This window comes from Bombina bombina, chromosome 1 (genome assembly GCF_027579735.1).
Source record: "Bombina bombina isolate aBomBom1 chromosome 1, aBomBom1.pri, whole genome shotgun sequence".
NCBI lineage: Eukaryota > Metazoa > Chordata > Amphibia > Anura > Bombinatoridae > Bombina > Bombina bombina.
This window is the reverse complement of record NC_069499.1, coordinates 1,159,879,185-1,159,904,683: the sequence shown is the minus strand read 5'-3', so window position 1 is coordinate 1,159,904,683 and position 25,499 is coordinate 1,159,879,185. Positions and strand designations below refer to the sequence as shown.

General features: G+C 39.8%; 1 protein-coding gene across 2 annotated transcripts in view; it reads left to right on the top strand.

Annotated features, from left to right (window-relative positions):
• The window catches only part of DHX8 (DEAH-box helicase 8), a 271,060-nt gene that overhangs the window by 113,572 nt on the left and 131,989 nt on the right, over positions 1 to 25,499 (top strand). For both annotated transcript variants that reach the window (XM_053699596.1, XM_053699595.1), the window contains exons 9-10: positions 16,731 to 16,934; positions 24,662 to 24,749. In XM_053699596.1, coding sequence (XP_053555571.1) covers positions 16,731 to 16,934; positions 24,662 to 24,749 — 292 coding nt within the window. The remainder of the gene's footprint in view (positions 1 to 16,730; positions 16,935 to 24,661; positions 24,750 to 25,499) is intronic.

The window sequence follows — 25,499 nt, the reverse complement described above, 5'->3', positions numbered from 1 at the left end:
TGGCTTCTAAGTCCAGATTGCTATCTCTTTCTTTCCAAGGTAATAAGTTATTTGGTTCTCAGTTGGATTCAATAATTTCAACTGTTACTGGGGGGAAGGACGTTTTTCTGCCTCAGGATAAAAGACCTAAGGGTAAATCTAAAGCTTCTAACCGTTTTCATTTCCTTCGACAAAATAAGGAACAGAAACCTAATCCCTCCCCCAAGGAATCTGTTTCCAATTGGAAGCCTTCATCAAATTGGAATAAATCCAAGCCATTTAAGAGATCAAAGCCAGCCCCCAAGTCCGCATGAAGGTGCGGCCCTCATTCCAGCTCAGCTGGTAGGGGGCAGATTAAGATTTTTCAAAAATGTTTGTATCAATTATGTCCAAAATCAATGGATTCAGAGTATTGTCTCTCAGGGGTACAGAATAGGATTCAGAGTAAGACCATCTGTGAGAAGATTTTTTTTCTCTCACGCATCCCTGCAAACCCAGTAAAGGCTCAGGCTTTCCTGAAGTGTGTTTTAGACCTGGAGTTATCAGGGGTAATCATGCCAGTTCCGTTTCAGGAACAGGGTCTGGGGTTTTATTCAAATCTATTCATTGTCCCAAAGAAAGAAAATTCATTCAGACCGGTTTTGGATCTAAAAATTTTGAATCGATATGTAAGAGTACCAACTTTCAAAATGGTGACTAAGGACTATTCTGCCTTTTGTTCAGCAAGAGCATTATATGTCCACAATAGACTTACAGGATGCATATCTTCATATTCCGATTCATCCAGATCACTATCAGTTCCTGAGATTCTCTTTTCTAGACGAGCATTACCAATTTGTCGCTCTTCCTTTTGGCCTAGCGACAGCTCCAAGAATCTTTTCAAAGGTTCTCGGTGCCCTACTCTCTGTAATGAGAGAGCGGGGTATTGCGGTGTTTCCTTATTTGGACGATATCTTGTTACTTGCTCAGTCTTTACGTTCTGCAGAATCTCACACAAATCAACTAGTGTTGTTTCTTCAAAAACATGGTTGGAGGATCAATTTACCAAAAAGTTCTTTGATTCCTCAGTCAAGGGTAACCTTTTTAGGTTTCCAGATAGATTCAATGTCCATGACTAACAGACAAGAGACGTTTAAAATTGGTTGCAGCCTGTGGGAACCTTCAGTCTCAGTCATTCCCTTCAGTAGCTATGTGCATGGAAGTTTTAGGTCTCATGACTGCAGCATCGGACGCAATCCCCTTTGCTCGTTTTCATATGAGACCTCTCCAGCTTTGTATGCTGAACCAATGGTGCAGGGATTATACAAGGATATCACAATTAATATCCTTAAATCCCAATGTTCGACTATCTCTGACTTGGTGGTTAGATCACCATTGTATTGTTTTAGGGCCTCTTTAGTTCGTCCTACCTGGACTGTGATCACAACAGATTCGAGTCTTTCAGGTTGGGGAGCTGATTGGGGATCTCTGACAGCACAAGGGGTTTGGAAATCTCAAGAGGCGAGATTACCAATACATGTTTTGGAACTCCGTGCGATTCTCAGGGCTCTTCAGTTTTGGCCTCTATTAAAGAGAGAACCGTTCATTTGCTTTCAGACAGACAATATCACAACTGTGGCATATGTCAATCATCAGGGTGGGACTCACAGTCCTCAAGCTATGAAAGAAGTATCTTGGATACTTGCTTGGGCGGAATCCAGCTCCTGTCTAATTTCTGCGGTTTATATCCCAATTGGGAAGCAGATTATCTCAGTCGTCAGACTTTACATCCGGGAGAGTGGTCTCTCCGCCCAGATGTGTTTTCTCAAATTTTTCATATGTAGGGTCTTCCAGAAATAGATCTGATGGCATCTCATCTAATCAAGAATCTTCCCAGGTACCTGTCCAGGTCCAGGGATCCTCAGGGGGAAGCAGTGGATGCGTTGACACTTCCTTGGTGTTATCAACCTGCTTATATTTTCCCGCCTCTAGTAATTCTTCCAAGAGTGATCTCCAAAATCATCATGGAACAATCGTTTGTGTTACTGGTGACTCCAGCATGGCCTCACAGGTTTTGGTATGCGGATCTTGTTCGAATGTCCAGTTGCCAACCTTGGCCACTTCCATTATGACCGGACCTTCTGTCTTAAGGTCCGTTTTTCCATCAGGATCTCAAATCATTAAATTTGAAATTATGGAAATTGAACGCCTAGTGCTTAGTCATAGAGGTTTGTCTGATTCAGTGATTAATACTATGTTACAGGCTCATAAATCTGTTTCTAGAAAGATTTATTATCGAGTTTGGAAGACTTATATTTCATGGTGTTCTCATAAATTCTCTTGGCATTCTTTTAGAATTCCTAGAATTTTACAGTTTCTTCAGGATGGTTTGGATAAAGGTTTGTCTGCAAGTTCCTTGAAAGGACAAATCTCTGCCCTTTCTGTTTTATTCCACAGAAAAATTGCTAAACTTCCTGATATTCACTGTTTTGTACAGGCTTTGGTTCGTATCAAGCCTGTCATTAAATCAATCTCTCCTCCTTGGAGTCTTAATATGGTTTTGAAGGCTTTACAGGCTCCTCCATTTGAGCCTATGCATTCTTTGGACATTAAACTACTTTCTTGGAAAGTGTTGTTCCTTTTGGCCATCTCTTCTGCTAGAAGACTTTCTGAATTATCTGCTCTCTCTTGTGAATCTCCTTTTCTGATTTTTCATCAGGATAAGGCAGTGTTGCAGACTTCATTTAAATTCTTACCTAAGGTTGTGAATTCTAACAACATTAATAGAGAAATTGTTGTCCCTTCTGTGTGTCCTAATCCTAAGAATTCTTTGGAGAGATCTTTACATTCTTTGGATGTGGTTAGAGCTCTGAAATATTATGTTGAAGCTACTAAAGATTTCAGGAAGACTTCTAGTCTATTTGTTATCTTTTCTGGTTCTAGGAAAGGTCAGAAGGCTTTTGCCGTATCTTTGGCATCATGGTTAAAGCTTTTGATTCATCAAGCTTATTTGGAGTCGGGTAAGGCCCCGCCTCAGAGAATTACAGCTCATTCTACTAGATCAGTTTCCACTTCTTGGGCTTTTAAGAATGAAGCTTCAGTTGATCAGATTTGCAAAGCAGCAACTTGGTCTTCTTTGCATACATTTTACTAAATTCTACCATTTTGATGTATTTGCTTCTTCGGAAGCAGTTTTTGGTAGAAAGTTTTGGTAGAAAACTTATATTTGTGTTGTGGATTAATTTTATGCAGCGAAATGGCTGTTTTTATGTTATTACTCCCTCTCTATTGACTCTTGCGTGGAGTTCCACTTCTTGCGTATTGCTATCCCATACGTCACTAGCTCATGGACTCTTGCCAATTACCTGAAAGAAAATATAATTTATGTAAGAACTTACCTGATAAATGAATTTCTTTTATATTGGCAAGAGTCCATGAGGCCCACCCCTTTTTTTATGGTGGTTATGATTTTTTTGTATAAAGCACAATTATTTCCAAATTCCTTTGTTGATGCTTTTTACTCCTTTCTTTATCACCCCACTACTTGGCTATTCATTAAACTGAATTGTGGGTGTGGTGAGGGGTGTATTTATAGGCATTTTGAGGTTTGGGAAACTTTGCCCCTCCTGGTAGGAATGTATATCCCATACGTCACTAGCTCATGGACTCTTGCCAGTATGAAATAAATGAATTTATCAGATAAGGTCTTACATAAATTATGTTTTTTTCTGTATTATCTTAGTGTCCTTTCTTTAAGGAGCAGCAATGCACTACTGGGAGCTAGCTGAACACATCACTAAGCCAATTATAAGAGGCATATAAGTGCAGCCACCAATGCGCAGCTAGATCCCAGCTTCTGAGCCTACCTAGGTATGCTTTTCACCAAAGAAAGAAAAGTGTTGGGTTTCATGCCCTTGAATTTTTCCTTTTAAAGGAACATAAAACACAAATTGCAAGGTGCATTATAATGTATCTTTATACCTGAGAAGAATTTTGTAGTGAATAATTTTTTGACAAAATAGCATACTGCTATGTTTTAGTTTATATTTGTTTTTTTTTTGTTTTTTTTAATTTTCACAGATTTCCCTGTCATCCAGAGCAAAATGCCCATTGCTAACCAATCACAAAATATTACACATATATAGCATGGAGTGTTTTTTGCACATGTGCAGTTTATAAAAAGAGCTTTGGGTTGGCTGCTCTCTTCTCTTCCCTTAAGATGGTTTTGTGCTGTTTCAGCCTAGTTAATTAATCAGTGTTTAAACAAAAATGCATATATTCCTTTCTAATCTCTAATAGCTAAATATAAATATATATTTACAAAATAATATTCACACCTAAACTACCTACTATGCCCACTGCTATTGCAGTGAATGTTTTTCTTATGATTGTTTATGCAAAACTAATAAACCACCTTAAAAGAGCAAATGTATGCGGGAGGTGGGGGGAGGTAAACATCAGTTCACAGAAAATTACCTTAAAGTAATAACCAAAATCTCCCTGGGAGAAAGTGTAATCATCATTTTCTGTATTTCACAGCAAATAGAAGCAACATAAAAAAATGTATTTCTCCTGTTAAGTGTGATCAGTCCACGGGTCATCATTACTTCTGGGATATTGCTCCTCCCCAACAGGAAGTGCAAGAGGATTCACCCAGCAGAGCTGCCATATAGCTCCTCCCCTCTACGTCACCTCCAGTCATTCTCTTGCACCCAACGACTAGATAGGATGTGTGAGAGGACTATGGTGATTATACTTAGTTTTATACCTTCAATCAAAAGTTTGTTATTTTATAATAGCACCGGAGTGTGTTATTCCTTCTCTGGTAGAATTTGAAGAAGAATCTACCTGAGTTTTTACTATGATTTTAGCCGGCGTAGTTAAGATCATATTGCTGTTTCTCGGCCATCTGAGGAGAGGTAAACTTCAGATCAGGGGACAGCGGGCAGATTAATCTGCAAAGAGGTATGTAGCAGCTTATTATTTTCTGACAATGGAATTGATGAGAAAATTCTGCCATACCGATATAATGTAAACTCAGCCTTAAATGCAGTAGCAGCAACTGGTATCAGGCTGTCATGTATGTATATTTTACACTTCAGTATTCTGGGGAATGGCACTTCACTGGAATTATACTGTGTGCATAAGACTGTAGCCTAATTTGCAGGGACTAGCAACAGGCTTTTTAATAACACTTAATTTATGTTAAACGTTTTTTGCTGGCATGTAAAATCGTTTCATTTCTGAGGTACTGGGTGAATAAAATATTTTGGGCACTATTTTTTTCCACTTGGCAGTTGTTTTATTTAATTTATGACAGTTTACTGATCTCTCTCACTGTTGTGTGTGAGGGGGAGGGGCCGTTTTTGACGCTTTTGCTACGCATCAAAAAATTCAGTCAGAAGCTCACTGTACTTCCTGCATGATCCGGTTCATCTCTACAGAACTCAGGGGTCTTCAAAACTTGTTTTGAGGGAGGTAATCATTCACAGCAGAGCTGTGAGATTGTAGTTGACTGTGATAAAAAACGTTTATTTCTGTAACTTTTTTTTCTGCTATCAGGGTTAGTTATCCTTTGCTAATGGGAACAAGCCTTTGCTAAAATTGTGTTTTTTACAAAGATTTGATGCTATAACCTTTCAGTTTATTAACTTTCAACTGTCATAACTCTTTCTGTGCTTCTTATAGGCACAGTACGTTTTCTTATTATAATAAATTACTTGAAAAGTATTTCCAAGTTGCTAGTTTATTTGCTAGTGTGTTAAACATGTCTGATTCAGAGGAAGACATCTGTGCTATATGTGCTAATGCCAAAGTGGAGCCCAATAGAAATTTATGTACTAACTGCATTGATGCTACTTTAAATAAGAGTCAATCTGTACAAATTGAACACATTTCACCAAACAACGAGGGGAGAGTTATGCCGACTAACTCGCCTCACGTGTCAGTACCTGCATCTCCCGCTCGGGAGGTGCGTGATATTGTGGCGCCGAGTACATCTGGGCGGCCATTACAAATCACATTACAGGATATGGCTACTGTTATGACTGAAGTTTTGGCTAAATTACCAGAACTAAGAGGTAAGCGTGATCACTCTGGGATGAGAACAGAGTGCGCTGATAATGTTAGGGCCATGTCAGATACTGCGTCACAACTTGCAGAACATGAGGACGGAGAGCTTCATTCTGCGGCTGACGGTTCTGATCCAAACAGATTGGATTCAGATATTTCAAAAAAACCTCCGTGTATTACTAGGGGAGGTGTTAGCGGCTCTGAATGATTGTAACACAGTTGCAATACCAGAGAAAATGTGTAGGTTGGATAAATATTTTGCGGTACCGTCGAGTACTGACGTTTTTCCTATACCTAAGAGACTTACTGAAATTGTTACTAAGGAGTGGGATAGACCCGGTGTGCCGTTCTCACCCCCTCCGATATTTAGAAAGATGTTTCCAATAGACACCACCACACGGGACTTATGGCAAACGGTCCCTAAGGTGGAGGGAGCAGTTTCTACTTTAGCTAAGCGTACCACTATCCCGGTGGAGGATAGCTGTGCCTTTTCAGATCCAATGGATAAGAAGTTAGAGGGTTACCTTAAGAAAATGTTTGTTCAACAAGGTTTTATATTGCAACCCCTTGCATGCATTGCGCCTGTCACGGCTGCAGCAGCATTCTGGTTTGAGTCTCTGGAAGAGACACTTGAATCAGCTCCATTAGATGAGATTACACACAAGCTTAAAGCTCTTAAGTTAGCTAACTCATTTATTTCAGATGCCGTAGTACATTTAACTAAGCTTACGGCTAAGAATTCCGGATTCGCCATTCAGGCGCGCAGAGCACTGTGGCTAAAATCCTGGTCAGCTGACGTTACTTCTAAGTCTAAATTACTTAATATACCTTTCAAAGGGCAGACCTTATTCGGGCCCGGATTGAAAGAAATTATCGCTGACATTACAGGAGGTAAAGGCCATGCCCTGCCTCAAGACAGAGCCAAACCTAAGGCTAGACAATCTAATTTTCGTTCCTTTCGGAATTTCAAAGCAGGAGCAGCATCAACTTCCTCTGCTCCAAAACAAGAAGGATCTGTTGCTCGCTACAGACAAGGCTGGAGACCTAACCAGTCCTGGAACAAGGGCAAGCAGGCCAGGAAACCTGCTGCTGCCCCTAAAACAGCATGAATTGAGGGCCCCCGATCCGGGAACGGATCTAGTGGGGGGCAGACTTTCTCTCTTCGCCCAGGCTTGGGCAAGAGATGTCCAGGATCCCTGGGCGCTAGAGATAATATCTCAGGGATACCTTCTGGACTTCAAATACTCTCTCCCAAGAGAGAGATTTCATCTGTCAAGGTTGTCAACAAACCAAATAAAGAAAGAGGCGTTTCTACGCTGCGTACAAGAGCTTTTATTAATGGGAGTAATCCATCCAGTTCCACGGTCGGAACAGGGACAAGGGTTTTACTCAAATCTGTTTGTGGTTCCCAAAAAAGAGGGAACTTTCAGGCCAATCCTGGATTTAAAGATCCTAAACAAATTCCTAAGAGTTCCATCGTTCAAAATGGAGACACTTCGGACAATTTTACCCATGATCCAAAAGGGTCAGTACATGACCACAGTGGATTTAAAAGATGCTTACCTTCACATACCGATCCACAAAGATCATTACCGGTATCTAAGGTTTGCCTTTCTAGACAGGCATTACCAGTTTGTAGCTCTTCCATTCGGATTGGCTACGGCTCCAAGAATCTTCACAAAGGTTCTGGGTGCTCTTCTGGCGGTTCTAAGACCGCGAGGAATTTCGGTAGCTCCGTACCTAGACGACATTCTGATACAAGCTTCAAGCTTTCAAACTGCCAAGTCTCATACAGAGTTAGTACTGGCATTTCTAAGGTCGCATGGATGGAAGGTGAACGAAAAGAAGAGTTCTCTCTTTCCACTCACAAGAGTTCCCTTCCTGGGGACTCTTATAGATTCTGTAGAAATGAAAATTTACCTGACAGAAGACAGGTTAACAAAACTTCAAAGTGCATGCCGTGTCCTTCATTCCATTCAACACCCGTCAGTGGCTCAATGCATGGAGGTAATCGGCTTAATGGTAGCGGCAATGGACATAGTACCCTTTGCACGCCTACACCTCAGACCGCTGCAATTGTGCATGCTAAGTCAGTGGAATGGGGATTACTCAGACTTGTCCCCTTCTCTGAATCTGGATCAAGAGACCAGAAATTCTCTTCTATGGTGGCTTTCTCGGCCACATCTGTCCAGGGGGATGCCATTCAGCAGGCCAGACTGGACAATTGTAGCAACAGACGCCAGCCTACTAGGTTGGGGCGCCGTCTGGAATTCTCTGAAGGCTCAGGGACAATGGAATCAGGAGGAGAGTCTCCTACCAATAAACATTCTGGAATTGAGAGCAGTTCTCAATGCCCTTCTGGCTTGGCCCCAGTTGACAACTCGGGGGTTCATCAGGTTTCAGTTGGACAACATCATGACTGTAGCCTACATCAACCATCAGGGAGGGACAAGAAGCTCCCTAGCAATGATGGAAGTATCAAAGATAATTCGCTGGGCAGAGTCTCACTCTTGCCACCTGTCAGCAATCCACATCCCGGGAGTGGAGAACTGGGAGGCGGATTTTTTAAGTCGTCAGACTTTTCATCCGGGGGAGTGGGAACTTCATCCGGAGGTCTTTGCCCAAATACTTCGTCATTGGGGCAAACCAGAGATAGATCTCATGGCGTCTCGACAGAACGCCAAGCTTCCTCGTTACGGGTCCAGATCCAGGGATCCGGGAGCGGTCCTGATAGATGCCTTGACAGCACCTTGGACCTTCAGGATGGCTTATGTGTTTCCACCCTTCCCGATGCTTCCTCGATTGATTGCCAGAATCAAACAGGAGAGAGCATCAGTGATTCTAATAGCGCCTGCATGGCCACGCAGGACTTGGTATGCAGATCTGGTGGACATGTCATCCTGTCCACCTTGGTCTCTACCTCTGAAACAGGACCTTCTGATACAGGGTCCTTTCAAACATCAAAATCTAACTTCTCTGAAGCTGACTGCTTGGAAATTGAACGCTTGATTTTATCAAAACGTGGTTTTTCTGAGTCAGTTATTGATACCTTAATACAGGCTAGGAAGCCTGTTACCAGAAAGATTTACCATAAAATATGGCGTAAATACCTATATTGGTGCGAATCCAAAGGTTACTCTTGGAGTAAGGTTAGGATTCCTAGGATATTGTCTTTTCTACAAGAAGGTTTAGAAAAGGGTTTATCCGCTAGTTCCTTAAAGGGACAGATCTCAGCTCTGTCTATTCTGTTGCGCAAACGTCTGTCAGAAGTTCCAGACGTTCAGGCTTTTTGTCAGGCTTTGGCCAGGATTAAGCCTGTGTTTAAAACTGTTGCTCCGCCATGGAGTTTAAACCTTGTTCTTAACGTTTTACAGGGCGTTCCGTTTGAACCCCTTCATTCCATTGATATAAAGTTGTTATCTTGGAAAGTTCTATTTTTAATGGCTATTTCCTCGGCTCGAAGAGTCTCTGAGTTATCAGCCTTACATTGTGATTCTCCTTATTTGATTTTTCACTCGGATAAGGTAGTTCTGCGTACTAAACCTGGGTTCTTACCTAAGGTAGTCACTAACAGGAATATCAATCAAGAGATTGTTGTTCCATCCTTGTGTCCAAATCCTTCTTCAAGGAAGGAACGACTTCTGCACAATCTGGATGTAGTTCGTGCCCTAAAATTTTATTTACAGGCAACTAAAGATTTTCGACAAACGTCTTCCCTGTTTGTCGTTTACTCTGGTCAGAGGAGAGGTCAAAAAGCTTCTGCTACCTCTCTCTCTTTTTGGCTTCGTAGCATAATACGTTTAGCTTATGAGACTGCTGGACAGCAGCCTCCTGAAAGAATTACAGCTCATTCCACTAGAGCTGTGGCTTCCACTTGGGCCTTTAAGAATGAGGCCTCTGTTGAACAGATTTGCAAGGCTGCAACTTGGTCTTCGCTTCATACTTTTTCCAAATTTTACAAATTTGACACTTTTGCTTCTTCGGAGGCTATTTTTGGGAGAAAGGTTCTTCAGGCAGTGGTTCCTTCTGTATAAAGAGCCTGCCTGTCCCTCCCGTCATCCGTGTACTTTTGCTTTGGTATTGGTATCCCAGAAGTAATGATGACCCGTGGACTGATCACACTTAACAGGAGAAAACATAATTTATGCTTACCTGATAAATTCCTTTCTCCTGTAGTGTGATCAGTCCACGGCCCGCCCTGTTTTTTACGGCAGGTAAATATTTTTTAAATTATACTCCAGTCACCACTACAACCTTTGGCTTCTCCTTTCTCGTTGGTCCTTGGTCGAATGACTGGAGGTGACGTAGAGGGGAGGAGCTATATGGCAGCTCTGCTGGGTGAATCCTCTTGCACTTCCTGTTGGGGAGGAGTTAATATCCCAGAAGTAATGATGACCCGTGGACTGATCACACTACAGGAGAAAGGAATTTATCAGGTAAGCATAAATTATGTTTTTGCAATAATGTTATACTTTCAATAATGAAACATTTTCTAAGACTTGAAATGTTGTTAATGTTGTTTTTAGAACCACAGGATGGATGTTATGTTACATTTTGAATGTATTTTTGAACTTTTATATTAAAGTGATGGTAAATTCAATACTTTTATTTTGTGCCATTCAATGTAACATTTAAAAAGGTTTCATTGATGAAAATACACAAATTCTAAACTTACTATAGTAATTTACATATGACCGCTTCTTTGCTACTGCATGCTCTGGCAGCCCTGACACTAAGACCTTCTTTTTTTTCCTGACATTTTTATCTGTTCAATAAAAATCGTGGCCTTTTGGTTTTTTCAACGTAAAAAAAAAGCAGGATATTTTGCGCATGAGTTGCCAACGTCATATGCAAAAGATCTTGTGGGGTTTTTTTTTTTTTTACATTGAAACATGCCAAATATGCAACGATTTTCATTGGACGACGTCAAGGGAGACTGCATGTAATAGACACTGCTATAAAGAAGAATATGCCCAGATACTGATCTAAAAATCCAGTATAAGACCTTTTTAAAACTTCCTTAGAAGCTCCCTGTTTAGCAATGTTGATGAGGTTAGGCTCAGACACCAGTGAAAGGGGCTGGGAAATCAGGATGAGTAGACACTTCACCCTCCCCCTTTCTCCTTCCCTGCATATGAAAAGACATATTAGACAAACAGGAGCAAGCTTGTACCTGTAAACATCAGTATACATCTAAAACTTTAGGGCGTGGTTAGGAGTCTGAAAATCAGCACAATGTTATTTAAAAATAAGCAAAACTATACATTGTTACAAAACACTCCCAGATAAGCTATATATAAATTGATCATCTACAAAACATTTATGCAAAGAAAAATCTAGTGTACATTGTCCTTTTTAAAGGGACAGTCTGCTTGAAAAGGGTTTTAATTCATTTTATTTGTGTTATTTTATGTTTTCATAAAATACACTGTTATATTAAAGGGACAATAAAGTGAAAATTAAACTTTTATGATTCAGATAGGGCATGCAATTCTAAACAACTTTTCAATTCACTTTTATAATTATACTTGCTTTGTTCTTTTGGTATTCTTTGTTTATTAGAACAATGCTATCTATTTGGCACACATAAACTAGCACTGTCTAGCAGTGAAAACCTAATTAAATGCGCAGAGTTAAGGCGGCGGCCTTAAAGGACTTAGAAATGAGCCTACCTAGGTTTAGCCTTCAACAAAGAATACAAAAAGAACAAAGCAAATTTGATTATAGAAGTACATTGGAAAGTTGTTTAAAATTGCATGCCCTATCTGAATCATGAAAGTTTAATTTTGACTTTACTGTCCCTTTAACCCCTTAATGACCACAGCACTTTTCCATTTTCTGTCCGTTTGGGACCAAGGCTATTTTTACATTTCTGCGGTGTTTGTGTTTAGCTGTAATTTTCCTCTTACTCATTTACTGTACCCACACATATTGTATACCGTTTTTCTCGCCATTAAATGGACTTTCTAAAGACACCATTATTTTCATCATATCTTATCATTTACTATAAAAAAAAATATAAAATATGAGGAAAAAATTGAAAAAAACACACTTTTTCTAACTATGACCCCCAAAATCTGTTACACATCTACAACTACCAAAAAAATACCCAATGTTTACATGTTCTTTGCTTTTTTTGTAAGTTATAGGGCCATAAATACAATTAGCACTTTGCTATTTCCAAACCATTATTTTTCAAAATTAGCGCTAGTTACATTAGAACACTAATATCTTTCAGGAATCTCTGAATATCCATTGACATGTATATATTTTTTTTTAGTAGACATCCCAAAGTATTCATCTAGGCCCATTTTGGTATATTTCATGCCACCATTTCACCGCCAAATGCGATTAAATACAAAAAATCGTTCACTTTTTTACTAATTTTTTCACAAACTTTTGGTTTCTCACTGAAATTATTTACAAACAGCTTGTGTAATTATGGCTTAAATGGTTGTAAATTCTTCTCTGAGATCCCCTTTGTTCAGAAATAGCAGACATATATGGCTTTGGCGTTGCTTTTTAGTAATTAGAAGGCTGCTAAATGCCACTGCGCACTACACGTGTATTATGCCCAGCAGTGAAGGGGTTAATTATGGAGCATGTAGGGAGCCTTTAGGGATAATTTTAGCTTTAGTGTAGTGTAGTAGACAACCCCTAGTATTAATCTAGGTCAATTTTGGTATATTTCATGCCACCATTTCACCGCCAAATGCGATCAAATTAAAAAAAACGTTAAATTTTTCACAATTTTAGGTTTCTCACTGAAATCATTTACAAACAGCTTGTGCAATTATGGCACAGATGGTTGTAAATGCTTCTCTGGGATCCCCTTTGTTCAGAAATAGCAGACATATATGGCTTTGGCGTTACTTTTTGGTAATTAGAAGGCCGCCAAATGCTGCTGCATTTCACACGTGTATTATGGCTAGCAGTGAAGGGGTTAATTATGTAGCTTGTAGGGAGCTTGCAGGGTTAATTTTAGCTTTAGTGTAGAGCTCAGCCTCCCACCTGAAACATGAGACCCCCTGATCCCTCCCAAACAGCTCTCTTCCCTCCCCCACCCCACAATTGTCCCCGCCATCTTAAGTACTGGCAGAAACTCTGCCAGTACTAAAATAAAAGCTATATTTGGGCTTTTTTTGTGTTTTTTTTTTTAGCATATTTACATATGCTGCTGTGTAGGATCCCCCCTTAGCTCCCAGCCTCACTGATCCCCCACCAAACAGCTCTCTAACCCTCCCCCTCTGCCTTAATGGGCGCCATCTTGGGTACTGGCAGCTGTCTGCCAGTACCCAGTGTAGTAAAAAAAAATGTGCCTTTTTATTTTTTTAAATGATCTTTTCTGTAGTGTAGCTTCCCCCACCCCTTCCAGGTCCCTTAGCTGTTTATTTACAGCTTTAAAAACTTTATTTTTTTTTACTTTTCCCAGTTTATTTTTCTGTAGTGCAGCGGTTCCCTCCCGCTCCCGCCCCGTGCACCCGCCCGCGCCCCCCGTGCACGCGCGCGCTCCCGTGCGCGCTCCCGCCCCTCCCGCCCCCCTCCACTCCATTCGGCACATCGATGGCCGACCACCCGCCTCCCAGACTTGCTCCCACCCACCAACGATACCGGCCACCGATGTCCGGTGCAGAGAGGGCCACAGAGTGGCTCTCTCTGCATCGGATGGCCAAGGGGGGTTATTGCAGGATGCCTCGATATCGAGGCATCACTGCAATAACCGGAAAGCAGCTGGAAGCGTGCAGGATCGCTTCCAGCTGCTTTCCAGACCAAGGACGTACGCCACACGTCCTCGGTCATTAACTGTCTTTTTTTTGAGGACATGTGGCGTACGTCCTTGGTCATTAAGGGGTTAAGGTTCTTTAGTCGTTCTTGATGTAAAAGTGCAATTCCAGGAGCCAGCTTTATGACCATATCTTTTCTTAGGTCTCAAAGATTTAGTTTAACCACATTGTTGTGGTGTGCTTTTTTCCATTTTATTTTTGTATTATTATTCTTCCTATAGTACCTCAAAGCCTTTTATACACAGGGGGTGCGATCCGATATACGGCGCAGGTTTCGGCGCAAGCGAGGAAACCTGCGCCGCCTGTAGTTTCAGCTCGCAACTCGAGCTATCTTATATACGGCGCCATCAGATGCTAAAGTGCCGTAAGTCTGACAAACTAGCGATGTCCAGAAATCTGCGTAAGTACAAATTTCTGGAGTCGCCAGTGACTTACGGCACTTTAGAAACTGCCGCCGCATATAAAAACTGACTAAGTTATAAAATCACCCGTTACTGTCTAACACGTCTCCCAAACATAGCCCGACACGTATACCCCTCTATCCGCAATCCCCCCTCTCACTCCTAATAATAAATATATTAACCCCTAAACCGCCGCTCCTGGACCCCGCCGCCAGCTACATATGTCTTATCCCCTAATCTGACCCCCCTACACCGCCGCCAGCTACATTAAATGTTTTACCCCTAATGTGAGCCCCCTAACCCCCCGCCACCTACATTAACTATATTACCCCCTAATATGATCCCCCTACACCGCCGCCACCTATTTAAACTATATTACCCCCTAATATGATCCCCCTACACCGCCGCCACCTATTTAAACTATATTAACCCCTAATGTGAGCCCCCTACGCCGCCGCCACCTATTTAAACTATATTAACCCCTAATCTGACCCCCTTACACCGCCGCCACCTATATTATATGTACTACCCCCTAATCTGACCCCCTTACACCGCCGCCACCTATATTAAATCAGCTCTTTTACCTGTACATTTATTATAGGTGGCAGCGGTGTAGGGTGATTAGATTACAGGTAAAAGAGCTGATTACTTTGTGACAATGCCCCCCAAAAGGCCCTTTTAAGGGCTGGTAAAAGAGCTGATTACTTTGGGGCAATGCCACGCAAAAGGCCCTTTTCAGGGCTATTTGTAGGGTTAGACTTAGGTTTAGTGGTAGGGAAATTTTAGTATTTTAGGGGTTAATAAATTTAATATAGGTGGCAGCGGTATAGGGGGATTAGATTAGGGGGTAATAATTGTAATATAGGTGGTGGCTGTGTAAGGGGGTCAGATTAGGGGGTAGTACATATAATATAGGTGGCGGCGGTGTAGGGGGCTCACATTAGGGGTTAATATAGTTTAAATAGGTGGAGGCGGTGTAGGGGGATCATATTAGGGGGTAAAATAGTTTAAATAGGTGGCGGTGGTGTAGGGGGATCATATTAGGGGGTAATATAGTTAATGTAGGTGGCGGCGGTGTAGGGTGATTAGATTACAGGTAAAAGAGCTGATTACTTTGTGACAATGCCCTGCAAAAGGCCATTTTAAGGGCTGGTAAAAGAGCTGATTACTTTGGGGCAATGCCCCGCAAAAGGCCATTTTAAGGGCTTGTAATAGAGCTGGTTACTTTGGGGAAATGCCACGCAAAAAGCCCTTTTCAGGGCTATTTTTAATTTAGTTTAGGGTAGGGACATTTTATCATTTTAGGGGTTAATACATTTAATATAGGTGGCGGCGGTGTAGGGGGATTAGATTAGGGGGTAATATAGTTAAAATAGGTGGCGGCGGTGTAGGGGGCTCACATTAGGGGGTAATAATTTTAATATAGATGGCGGCGGTGTAGGGGGATTACATTAGGGGTTAATAATTTTAATGTAGGTGGCGTCGGTGTAGGGGGATCACATTAGGGGGTTAGACATTTAATGTAGGAGGCGGCGGGGTCCGGGAGCGGCGGTTTAGGGGTTAAACACTTTATTAGGGATGTGTCGGGGGATCGCGGTTGACAGGTAGATAGACATTGTGCATGCGTTAGGTGTTAAGTTTTATTTTGCAGGCAGTTTAGGGAGTTACGGGGCTCCAATACACAGCGTAAGGCTTACTACGCCTGCATTTTGTGGCGAGGTGAAAATGGAGTAAGATTTCTCCATTTTCGGCACGTAAGTCCTTACGCTGTATATTGGATACCAAACTGCGCTGGTTTGGTATACCTGTCTATGGGCCAAAAAACTACGGCCGAAGGCAGAAATATACAAGCATAACTTCTAGGATACCAAACCAGGGTTTTGTAATTTAACCATTTTCTCATTAAACAAAAAGTCTGGTTAGCTCATTTTCTGTATCGCTTTATGAAGGTTTAAGGGATTATTGAATTCCTGTTTTTGTCTTTATAATAATTTTAACTTCTAAGAAATACTGTTATTTCTAGTACTACTATACCCTCAATTATGCTGTTCAGTTCTTTAATTATTTGAAAAGATCTCATTACCGTGTTTCAATCTGTAATTATTATTAAGGGTCTGAATTTTTCCTTGCACATTTTGTTTAATTACCTTATAGTTTATTTCCTTATACAGGGCTTGACATATCAACATTGACAGGTCATCATGGCAACCTGGAAATTTAGAACACTTTAATTCACATGCCAGCTCATTTGGCACCTGGGATCTATATTATAGGTGTTAACAAATTAGAAGCATTCTTAGGGGTTGGCCTAACATTTTACTCTAAACTACTGAAAACTGAGATAACTGCTAAATTATTTCGCACACATTTATCAAGGGGTGGCACATTCTTTTTACCTATCATGCTATACAGATAATGATTATAAATGACTATTTAATAATAAATGCAAGTATCTTTAGTCTGTTTTTAGTGTAGTAACTTACAAAAAGTTTAATCTATTCACTGGTTATTACAGGATGTGGATCAAGACACTGGGGAGGACCTGAACCCAAACAGACGCAGAAACCTTGTGGGTGAGAGCAATGAAGAGGCCTCCATGAGGAACCCTGACAGACCTAGCCACATATCCCTGGTGAATGCCCCTGAAGTTGAAGATGATACACTGGAGAGGAAAAGACTGACTAAGATCTCTGACCCAGAGAAGTGGGAAATTAAACAGGTGCAGTACTGAAATACAAGGAGGATTTTAATAGGCTAAATCAAATTTTGTCTGAAGGTCTGGAACCGTTTATAATGATGAGTGCACTTCCATTTAATATTTTTGTAGTTATAATATGTTATTAGAATCCCGATGTCAATGGGATGTTAAACTGTTTCATTGTTGTAATAAAGAAAAACACTAATCAGTAGTTATAATTAATTGAAATCATTCCAATATATATTCATCATTTTAAATGGATTTGACCTTTTATTTCTTATTTTTAACTTCATGTGCACAGAGTCTATTACCTACTGTCATAGCCCTTCAATAAGGCTGGGGCCTCCCCAAGAAGGAATTTATAGCTTGATGCCATACATCTTCTAGAGTAACATGAGCTGGTTTAGTATTCAGATAATGCTAGAGAGACAGTAAATTTGTTTTGCTCATGCTTAGAAGTGGCGTAATGTAGATGTCTGCCCTCTTATCTCTCGGAAGGCAGGGGCTACAATGAGAAATTAATTTTTTTGATTTTAAGTTGTTTATTGAGATTATCAGATCGAGGTACATTCATAGACAGAGAAAATAGGAGGACAAATAGCATGAGCAGCCACAAATAAACCAAGTACATTCATAACATTTGTCAATGATTGAAAGCATAAATATAAAATTATAATATCATCACATAATCTACATTCTTTTATTATTAAATTAAATATAGTCTATATATTACCTCGTATAAAGTCCCCCTTTTCCTAATAAAATACAATGAATTTTACAAGAATCATAGGGAAAAACATAAAACGTTGAAACAAATGAAAAACAAAAAGAGAAATGTAAAAAATGAAAGAAAATTAGCCCCATGGTAATGTCACTTACCTATACCAATAGAGTACCCAAAAAGGTAGACTATGCATATTAGCTCTCTTGGATAAGAAAACCTTAAGGGGGAGAGGGGGGACTAGGACAATGAGAAATTCTAAGTGTTCATTTTGCAAAAAACAAGTAAGTTGTCTTTTACAACCTTTTACCTTGATTTAACATATTTGTTTTTACTATAGGAGCACGGTTCAATATACCTTTAAAGGGACAGTCTAGTCAAAATTAAACTTTCATTATTCAGATAGGACATGTAATTTTAAACAACTTTGCAATTTACACGAAACACGAAAACATGTTGGAGAGGTGAATACATGCTAACTGGTTCACTAGCTGTGATATTTGATCTACAAGTGTACTATGCTACAAGAACTGTTACCTGCTTTTGTTTAATAAAAGTTATTTCTTTCATGTAATTAGCAAGAGTCCATGAGCTAGTGACGTATGGGATATACATTCCTACCAGGAGGGGCAAAGTTTCCCAAACCTCAAAATGCCTATAAATACACCCCTCACCACACCCACAATTCAGTTTTACAAACTTTGCCTCCTATGGAGGTGGTGAAGTAAGTTTGTGCTAGATTCTACGTTGATATGCGCTCCGCAGCAAGTTGGAGCCCGGTTTTCCTCTCAGCGTGCAGTGAATGTCAGAGGGATGTGAGGAGAGTATTGCCTATTTGAATGCAGTGATCTCCTTCTACGGGGTCTATTTCATAGGTTCTCTGTTATCGGTCGTAGAGATTCATCTCTTACCTCCCTTTTCAGATCGACGATATACTCTTATTTATATACCATTACCTCTACTGATTCTCGTTTCAGTACTGGTTTGGCTTTCTACAAACGTGTAGATGAGTGTCCTGGGGTAAGTAAATCTTATTTTCTGTGACACTCTAAGCTATGGTTGGGCACTTTGTTTATAAAGTTCTAAATATATGTATTCAAACATTTATTTGCCTTGACTCAGAATGTTCAACATTCCTTATTTTCAGACAGTCAGTTTCATATTTGGGATAATGCGTTTGAATCAATCATTTTTTCTTACCTTAAAAATTTGATTTTTTTCCCCTGTGGGCTGTTAGGCTCGCGGGGGCTGAAAATGCTTCATTTTATTGCGTCATTCTTGGCGCAGACTTTTTTGGCGCAAAAAATCTTTTCTGTTTCCGGCGTCATACGTGTCGCCGGAAGTTGCGTCATTTTTTGACGTCCTTTTGCGCCAAAAATGTCGGCGTTCCGGATGTGGCGTCATTTTTGGCGCCAAAAAGCATTTAGGTGCCAAACAATGTGGGCGTATTATTTGGCGCCAAAAAATATGGGCGTCGTTTTTGTCTCCACATTATTTCAGTCTGATTTTTTCTTTGCTTCTGGTTACTAGAAGCTTGTTTATTGGCATTTTTGTCCCATTCCTGAAACTGTCATTTAAGGAATTTGATCAATTTTGCTTTATATGTTGTTTTTTCTCTTACATATTGCAAGATGTCTCACGTTGCATCTGAGTCAGAAGATACTTCAGGAAAATTGCTGTCTAGTGCTGGAACTACCAAAGCTAAGTGTATCTGCTGTAAACTTTTGGTAGCTATTCCTCCGGCTGTTGTTTGTATTAATTGTCATGACAAACTTGTTAAAGCAGATAATATTTCCTTTAGTAATGTACCATTGCCTGTTGCAGTTCCCTCAACATCTAAGGTGCAGAATGTTCCTGATAACATAAGAGATTTTGTTTCTGAATCCATCAAGAAGGCTATGTCTGTTATTTCTCCTTCTAGTAAACATAAAAAATCTTTTAAAACTTCTCTCTCTACAGATGAATTTTTAAATGAACATCATCATTCTGATTCTGATGACTCTTCTGGTTCAGAGGATTCTGTCTCAGAGATTGATGCTGCTAAATCTTCATATTTATTTAAAATGGAATTTATTCGTTCTTTACTTAAAGAAGTACTAATTGCTTTAGAAATAGAGGATTCTGGTCCTCTTGATACTAATTCTAAACGTTTAGATAAGGTGTTTAAATCTCCTGTGGTTATTCCAGAAGTTTTTCCTGTTCCTAATGCTATTTCTGAAGTAATTTCCAGAGAATGGGATAAATTGGGTAATTCATTTACTCCTTCTAAACGTTTTAAGCAATTATATCCTGTGCCGTCTGACAGATTAGAATTTTGGGACAAAATCCCTAAAGTTGATGGGGCTATTTCTACCCTTGCTAAACGTACTACTATTCCTACGTCAGATGGTACTTCGTTTAAAGATCCTTTAGATAGGAAAGTTGAATCCTTTCTAAGAAAAGCTTATCTGTGTTCAGGTAATCTTCTTAGACCTGCTATATCTTTGGCTGATGTTGCTGCAGCTTCAACTTTTTGGTTGGAGACTTTAGCGCAACAAGTAACAGATCATGATTCTCATAATATTATTATTCTTCTTCAGCATGCTAATAATTTTATCTGTGATGCCATTTTTTGATATTATCAGAGTTGATGTCAGGTTTATGTCTCTAGCTATTTTAGCTAGAAGAGCTTTATGGCTTAAAACTTGGAATGCTGATATGGCTTCTAAATCAACTCTACTTTCCATTTCTTTCCAGGGTAACAAATTATTTGGTTCTCAGTTGGATTCCATTATCTCAACTGTTACTGGTGGGAAAGGAACTTTTTTACCACAGGATAAAAAATCTAAGGGTAAAAACAGGGCTAATAATCGTTTTCGTTCCTTTCGTTTTCAACAAAGAACAAAAGCCTGATCCTTCATCCTCAGGAGCAGTTTCAGTTTGGAAACCATCTCCAGTCTGGAATAAATCCAAGCCTTCTAGAAAGGCAAAGCCTGCTTCTAAGTCCACATGAAGGTGCGGCCCTCATTCCAGCTCAGCTGGTAGGGGGCAGGTTACGTTTTTTCAAAGAAATTTGGATCAATTCTGTTCACAATCTTTGGATTCAGAACATTGTTTCAGAAGGGTACAGAATTGGTTTCAAGATGAGACCTCCTGCAAAGAGATTTTTTCTTTCCCGTGTCCCAGTAAATCCAGTGAAAGCTCAAGCATTTCTGAATTGTGTTTCAGATCTAGAGTTGGCTGGAGTAATTATGCCAGTTCCAGTTCTGGAACAGGGGATGGGGTTTTATTCAAATCTCTTCATTGTACCAAAGAAGGAGAATTCCTTCAGACCAGTTCTGGATCTAAAAATATTGAATCGTTATGTAAGGATACCAACGTTCAAAATGGTAACTGTAAGGACTATCTTGCCTTTTGTTCAGCTAGGGCATTATATGTCCACAATAGATTTACAGGATGCTTATCTGCATATTCCGATTCATCCAGATCATTATCAGTTCCTGAGATTCTCTTTTCTGGACAAGCATTACCAGTTTGTGGCTCTGCCGTTTGGCCTAGCTACAGCTCCAAGAATTTTTACAAAAGTTCTCGGTGCCCTTCTGTCTGTAATCAGAGAACAGGGTATTGTGGTATTTCCTTATTTGGACGATATCTTGGTACTTGCTCAGTCTTTACATTTAGCAGAATCTCATACGAATCGACTTGTGTTGTTTCTTCAAGATCATGGTTGGAGGATCAATTTACCAAAAAGTTCATTGATTCCTCAGACAAGGGTAACTTTTCTGGGTTTCCAGATAGATTCAGTGTCCATGACTCTGTCTTTAACAGACAAGAGACGTCTAAAATTGATTTCAGCTTGTCGAAACCTTCAGTCACAATCATTCCCTTCGGTAGCCTTATGCATGGAAATTCTAGGTCTTATGACTGCTGCATCGGACGCGATCCCCTTTGCTCGTTTTCACATGCGACCTCTTCAGCTCTGTATGCTGAATCAATGGTGCAGGGATTACACAAAGATATCTCAATTAATATCTTTAAAACCGATTGTACGACACTCTCTAACGTGGTGGACAGATCACCATCGTTTAATTCAGGGGGCTTCTTTTGTGCTTCCGACCTGGACTGTAATTTCAACAGATGCAAGTCTCACAGGTTGGGGAGCTGTGTGGGGATCTCTGACGGCACAAGGAGTTTGGGAATCTCAGGAGGTGAGATTACCGATCAATATTTTGGAACTCCGTGCAATTTTCAGAGCTCTTCAGTCTTGGCCTCTTCTGAAGAGAGAATCGTTCATTTGTTTTTAGACAGACAATGTCACAACTGTGGCATACATCAATCATCATGGAGGGACTCACAGTCCTCTGGCTATGAAAGAAGTATCTCGAATTCTGGTTTGGGCGGAATCCAGCTCCTGTCTAATCTCTGCGGTTCATATCCCAGGTATAGACTATTGGGAAGCGGATTATCTCAGTCGCCAAACGTTACATCCGGGCGAATGGTCTCTTCACCCAGAGGTATTTCTTCAGATTGTTCAAATGTGGGGACTTCCAGAAATAGATCTGATGGCCTCTCATCTAAACAAGAAACTTCCCAGGTATCTGTCCAGATCCAGGGATCCTCAAGCGGAAGCAGTGGATGCATTGTCACTTCCTTGGAAGTATCATCCTGCCTATATCTTTCCGCCTCTAGTTCTTCTTCCAAGAGTAATCTCCAAGATTCTGAAGGAATGCTCGTTTGTTCTGCTGGTAGCTCCGGCATGGCCTCACAGGTTTTGGTATACGGATCTTGTCCGGATGGCCTCTTGCCATCCGCGGACTCTTCCGCTACGACCAGACCTTCTGTCGCAAGGTCCTTTTTTCCATCAGGATCTCAAATCCTTAAATTTAAAGGTATGGAGATTGAACGCTTGATTCTTAGTCAGAGAGGTTTCTCTGACTCTGTGATTAATACTATGTTACAGGCTCGTAAATCTGTATCCAGAGAGATATATTATAGAGTCTGGAAGACTTATATTTCTTGGTGTCTTTCTCATAATTTTTCTTGGCATTCTTTTAGAATTCCAAGAATTTTACAGTTTCTTCAGGATGGTTTAGATAAAGGTTTGTCCGCAAGTTCCTTGAAAGGACAAATCTCTGCTCTTTCTGTTCTTTTTCACAGAAAGATTGCTAATCTTCCTGATATTCATTGTTTTGTACAAGCTTTGGTTTGTATAAAACCTGTCATTAAGTCAATTTCTCCTCCTTGGAGTTTGAATTTGGTTCTAGGGGCTCTTCAAGCTCCTCCGTTTGAACCTATGCATTCATTGGACATTAAATTACTTTCTTGGAAAGTTTTGTTCCTTTTGGCAATCTCTTCTGCCAGAAGAGTTTCTGAATTATCTGCTCTTTCTTGTGAGTCTCCTTTTCTGATTTTTCATCAGGATAAGGCAGTGTTGCGAACTTCTTTTGAATTTTTTCCTAAAGTTGTGAATTCCAACAACATTAGTAGAGAAATTGTGGTTCCTTCATTATGTCCTAATCCTAAGAATTCTAAGGAGAAATCGTTACATTCTTTGGATGTTGTTAGAGCTTTGAAATATTATGTTGAAGCTACTAAGTCTTTCCGAAAGACTTCTAGTCTATTTGTTATCTTTTCCGGTTCTAGAAAAGGCCAGAAAGCTTCTGCCATTTCTTTGGCATCTTGGTTGAAATCTTTAATTCATCTTGCCTATGTTGAGTCGGGTAAAACTCCGCCTCAAAGGATTACAGCTCATTCTACTAGGTCAGTTTCTACTTCCTGGGCGTTTAGGAATGAAGCTTCGATTGATCAGATTTGCAAAGCAGCAACTTGGTCCTCTTTGCATACTTTTACTAAATTCTACCATTTTGATGTATTTTCTTCTTCTGAAGCAGTTTTTGGTAGAAAAGTACTTCAGGCAGCGGTTTCAGTTTGAATCTTCTGCTTATGTTTTTCATTAAACTTTATTTTGGGTGTGGATTATTTTCAGCAGGAATTGGCTGTCTTTATTTTATCCCTCCCTCTCTAGTGACTCTTGCGTGGAAAGATCCACATCTTGGGTAATCATTATCCCATACGTCACTAGCTCATGGACTCTTGCTAATTACATGAAAGAAAACATAATTTATGTAAGAACTTACCTGATAAATTCATTTCTTTCATATTAGCAAGAGTCCATGAGGCCCACCCTTTTTTGTGGTGGTTATGATTTTTGTATAAAGCACAATTATTCCAATTCCTTATTTTATATGCTTTCGCACTTTTTTATCACCCCACTTCTTGGCTATTCGTTAAACTGAATTGTGGGTGTGGTGAGGGGTGTATTTATAGGCATTTTGAGGTTTGGGAAACTTTGCCCCTCCTGGTAGGAATGTATATCCCATACGTCACTAGCTCATGGACTCTTGCTAATATGAAAGAAATTAATTTATCAGGTAAGTTCTTACATAAATTATGTTATTTTATATCCATTACTGTGGCGCATTGGACGGCTGATTTACTTCATCGCTTAAAGTGAAATTTTCTGCCATAATTTACTTTTATCATCAAATGTGCTTTGTTCTGTTGGTATTCTTAGTTGAAAGCTAAACCTAAGTAGGCTCATATGCTAATTTCTAAGCCCTTTAAGGCTGCCTCTTATATGAATGTTTTTTTATTTGCTTTTCACAACAGGGAAGTGCTAGTTCATGTGAGCCATATAGATAACATTGTGCTCTTTCTTGGAGTTATTTAAGACTTGGCACTAATTGGCTAAAATGCAAGTCAATAGATAATAAATAAAAAGTAATGTGATCAGGGGGCTGTCAGAAGATACAAGGTAATCACATAGGTAAAAAGTATATAAATATAACTGTTGGTTATGCAAAACTGGGGAATGGGTAATAAAGGGATTGTCTATCTTTTAAAATAATTACAGTTCTGGTGTAGACTGTCCCTTTAAGCTTGTGAACTTGTAATTGCACTATGTATCCTTGACATAATAACCCATAATTTTAAATGCCACTGATATTGCTCTTGCTATGAGTAACTGCTTTTATTCCCAAATATCCAGATGATTGCAGCCAATGTCCTTTCCAAGGAAGAATTTCCTGATTTTGATGAAGAGACTGGGATTCTTCCAAAAGTGGATGATGAAGAAGGTGCGCAATGTATATTGGTCGTATTGCTTCTTAACCAGTTTACAAAACCGAAATCAAGCCACACTGCAAACAAGAATAGCCTACACTCAATTTGTTTTAGTACCTGTGTATATCCCAGGAGTTGACACAATATTCAAAATGAAAGAGCCAGAAATCAAATACTTTGAGCCATGGGCCCCTGACTGTGCCATGCTCTGGCTCATTTTAATTGTCACACAATCCCTTGAATCCAGTACCTGGTAAAAGGTGCTGGTTATTTTATTTGTCTGCCTTTAGATGAAGCTGCTTGAAAGAGATATGCTGTTATAATAAATGTGAAAATACAAATAGTATTTGTCACTTTTAAAGTGAAAGTACATGGTGTGCTGAGTGTTTAGTTTTTAGCTGACATTTTTAAAAGGAAATTTTGTTGTAATTCAATGAAAATGACTTCAGTATAACAGTGCACAGCATCACTTGTTAGAGGCATTTATCTAACTAACTGTTTTGTTACTAGATTATTCACTGTAATTTTGTATGTTTCGTATACTTATTCTTAAAACCTCATATCGTAAGGACTGGTAAACTTCTCTATAAATGTATCCAGTGGTCTTGATACAAAATGTTAAAATAAGATAAATAGCGCCCTAAATGAGATTAATTTATATCTAAACTGCGTAATACATAAGCTCATTGTGTAACTGTATGTGAGCCGCATGATTACGTATGAATAAATGCAAGTCTGTTGCTCATATATCTAGTGACATGTTT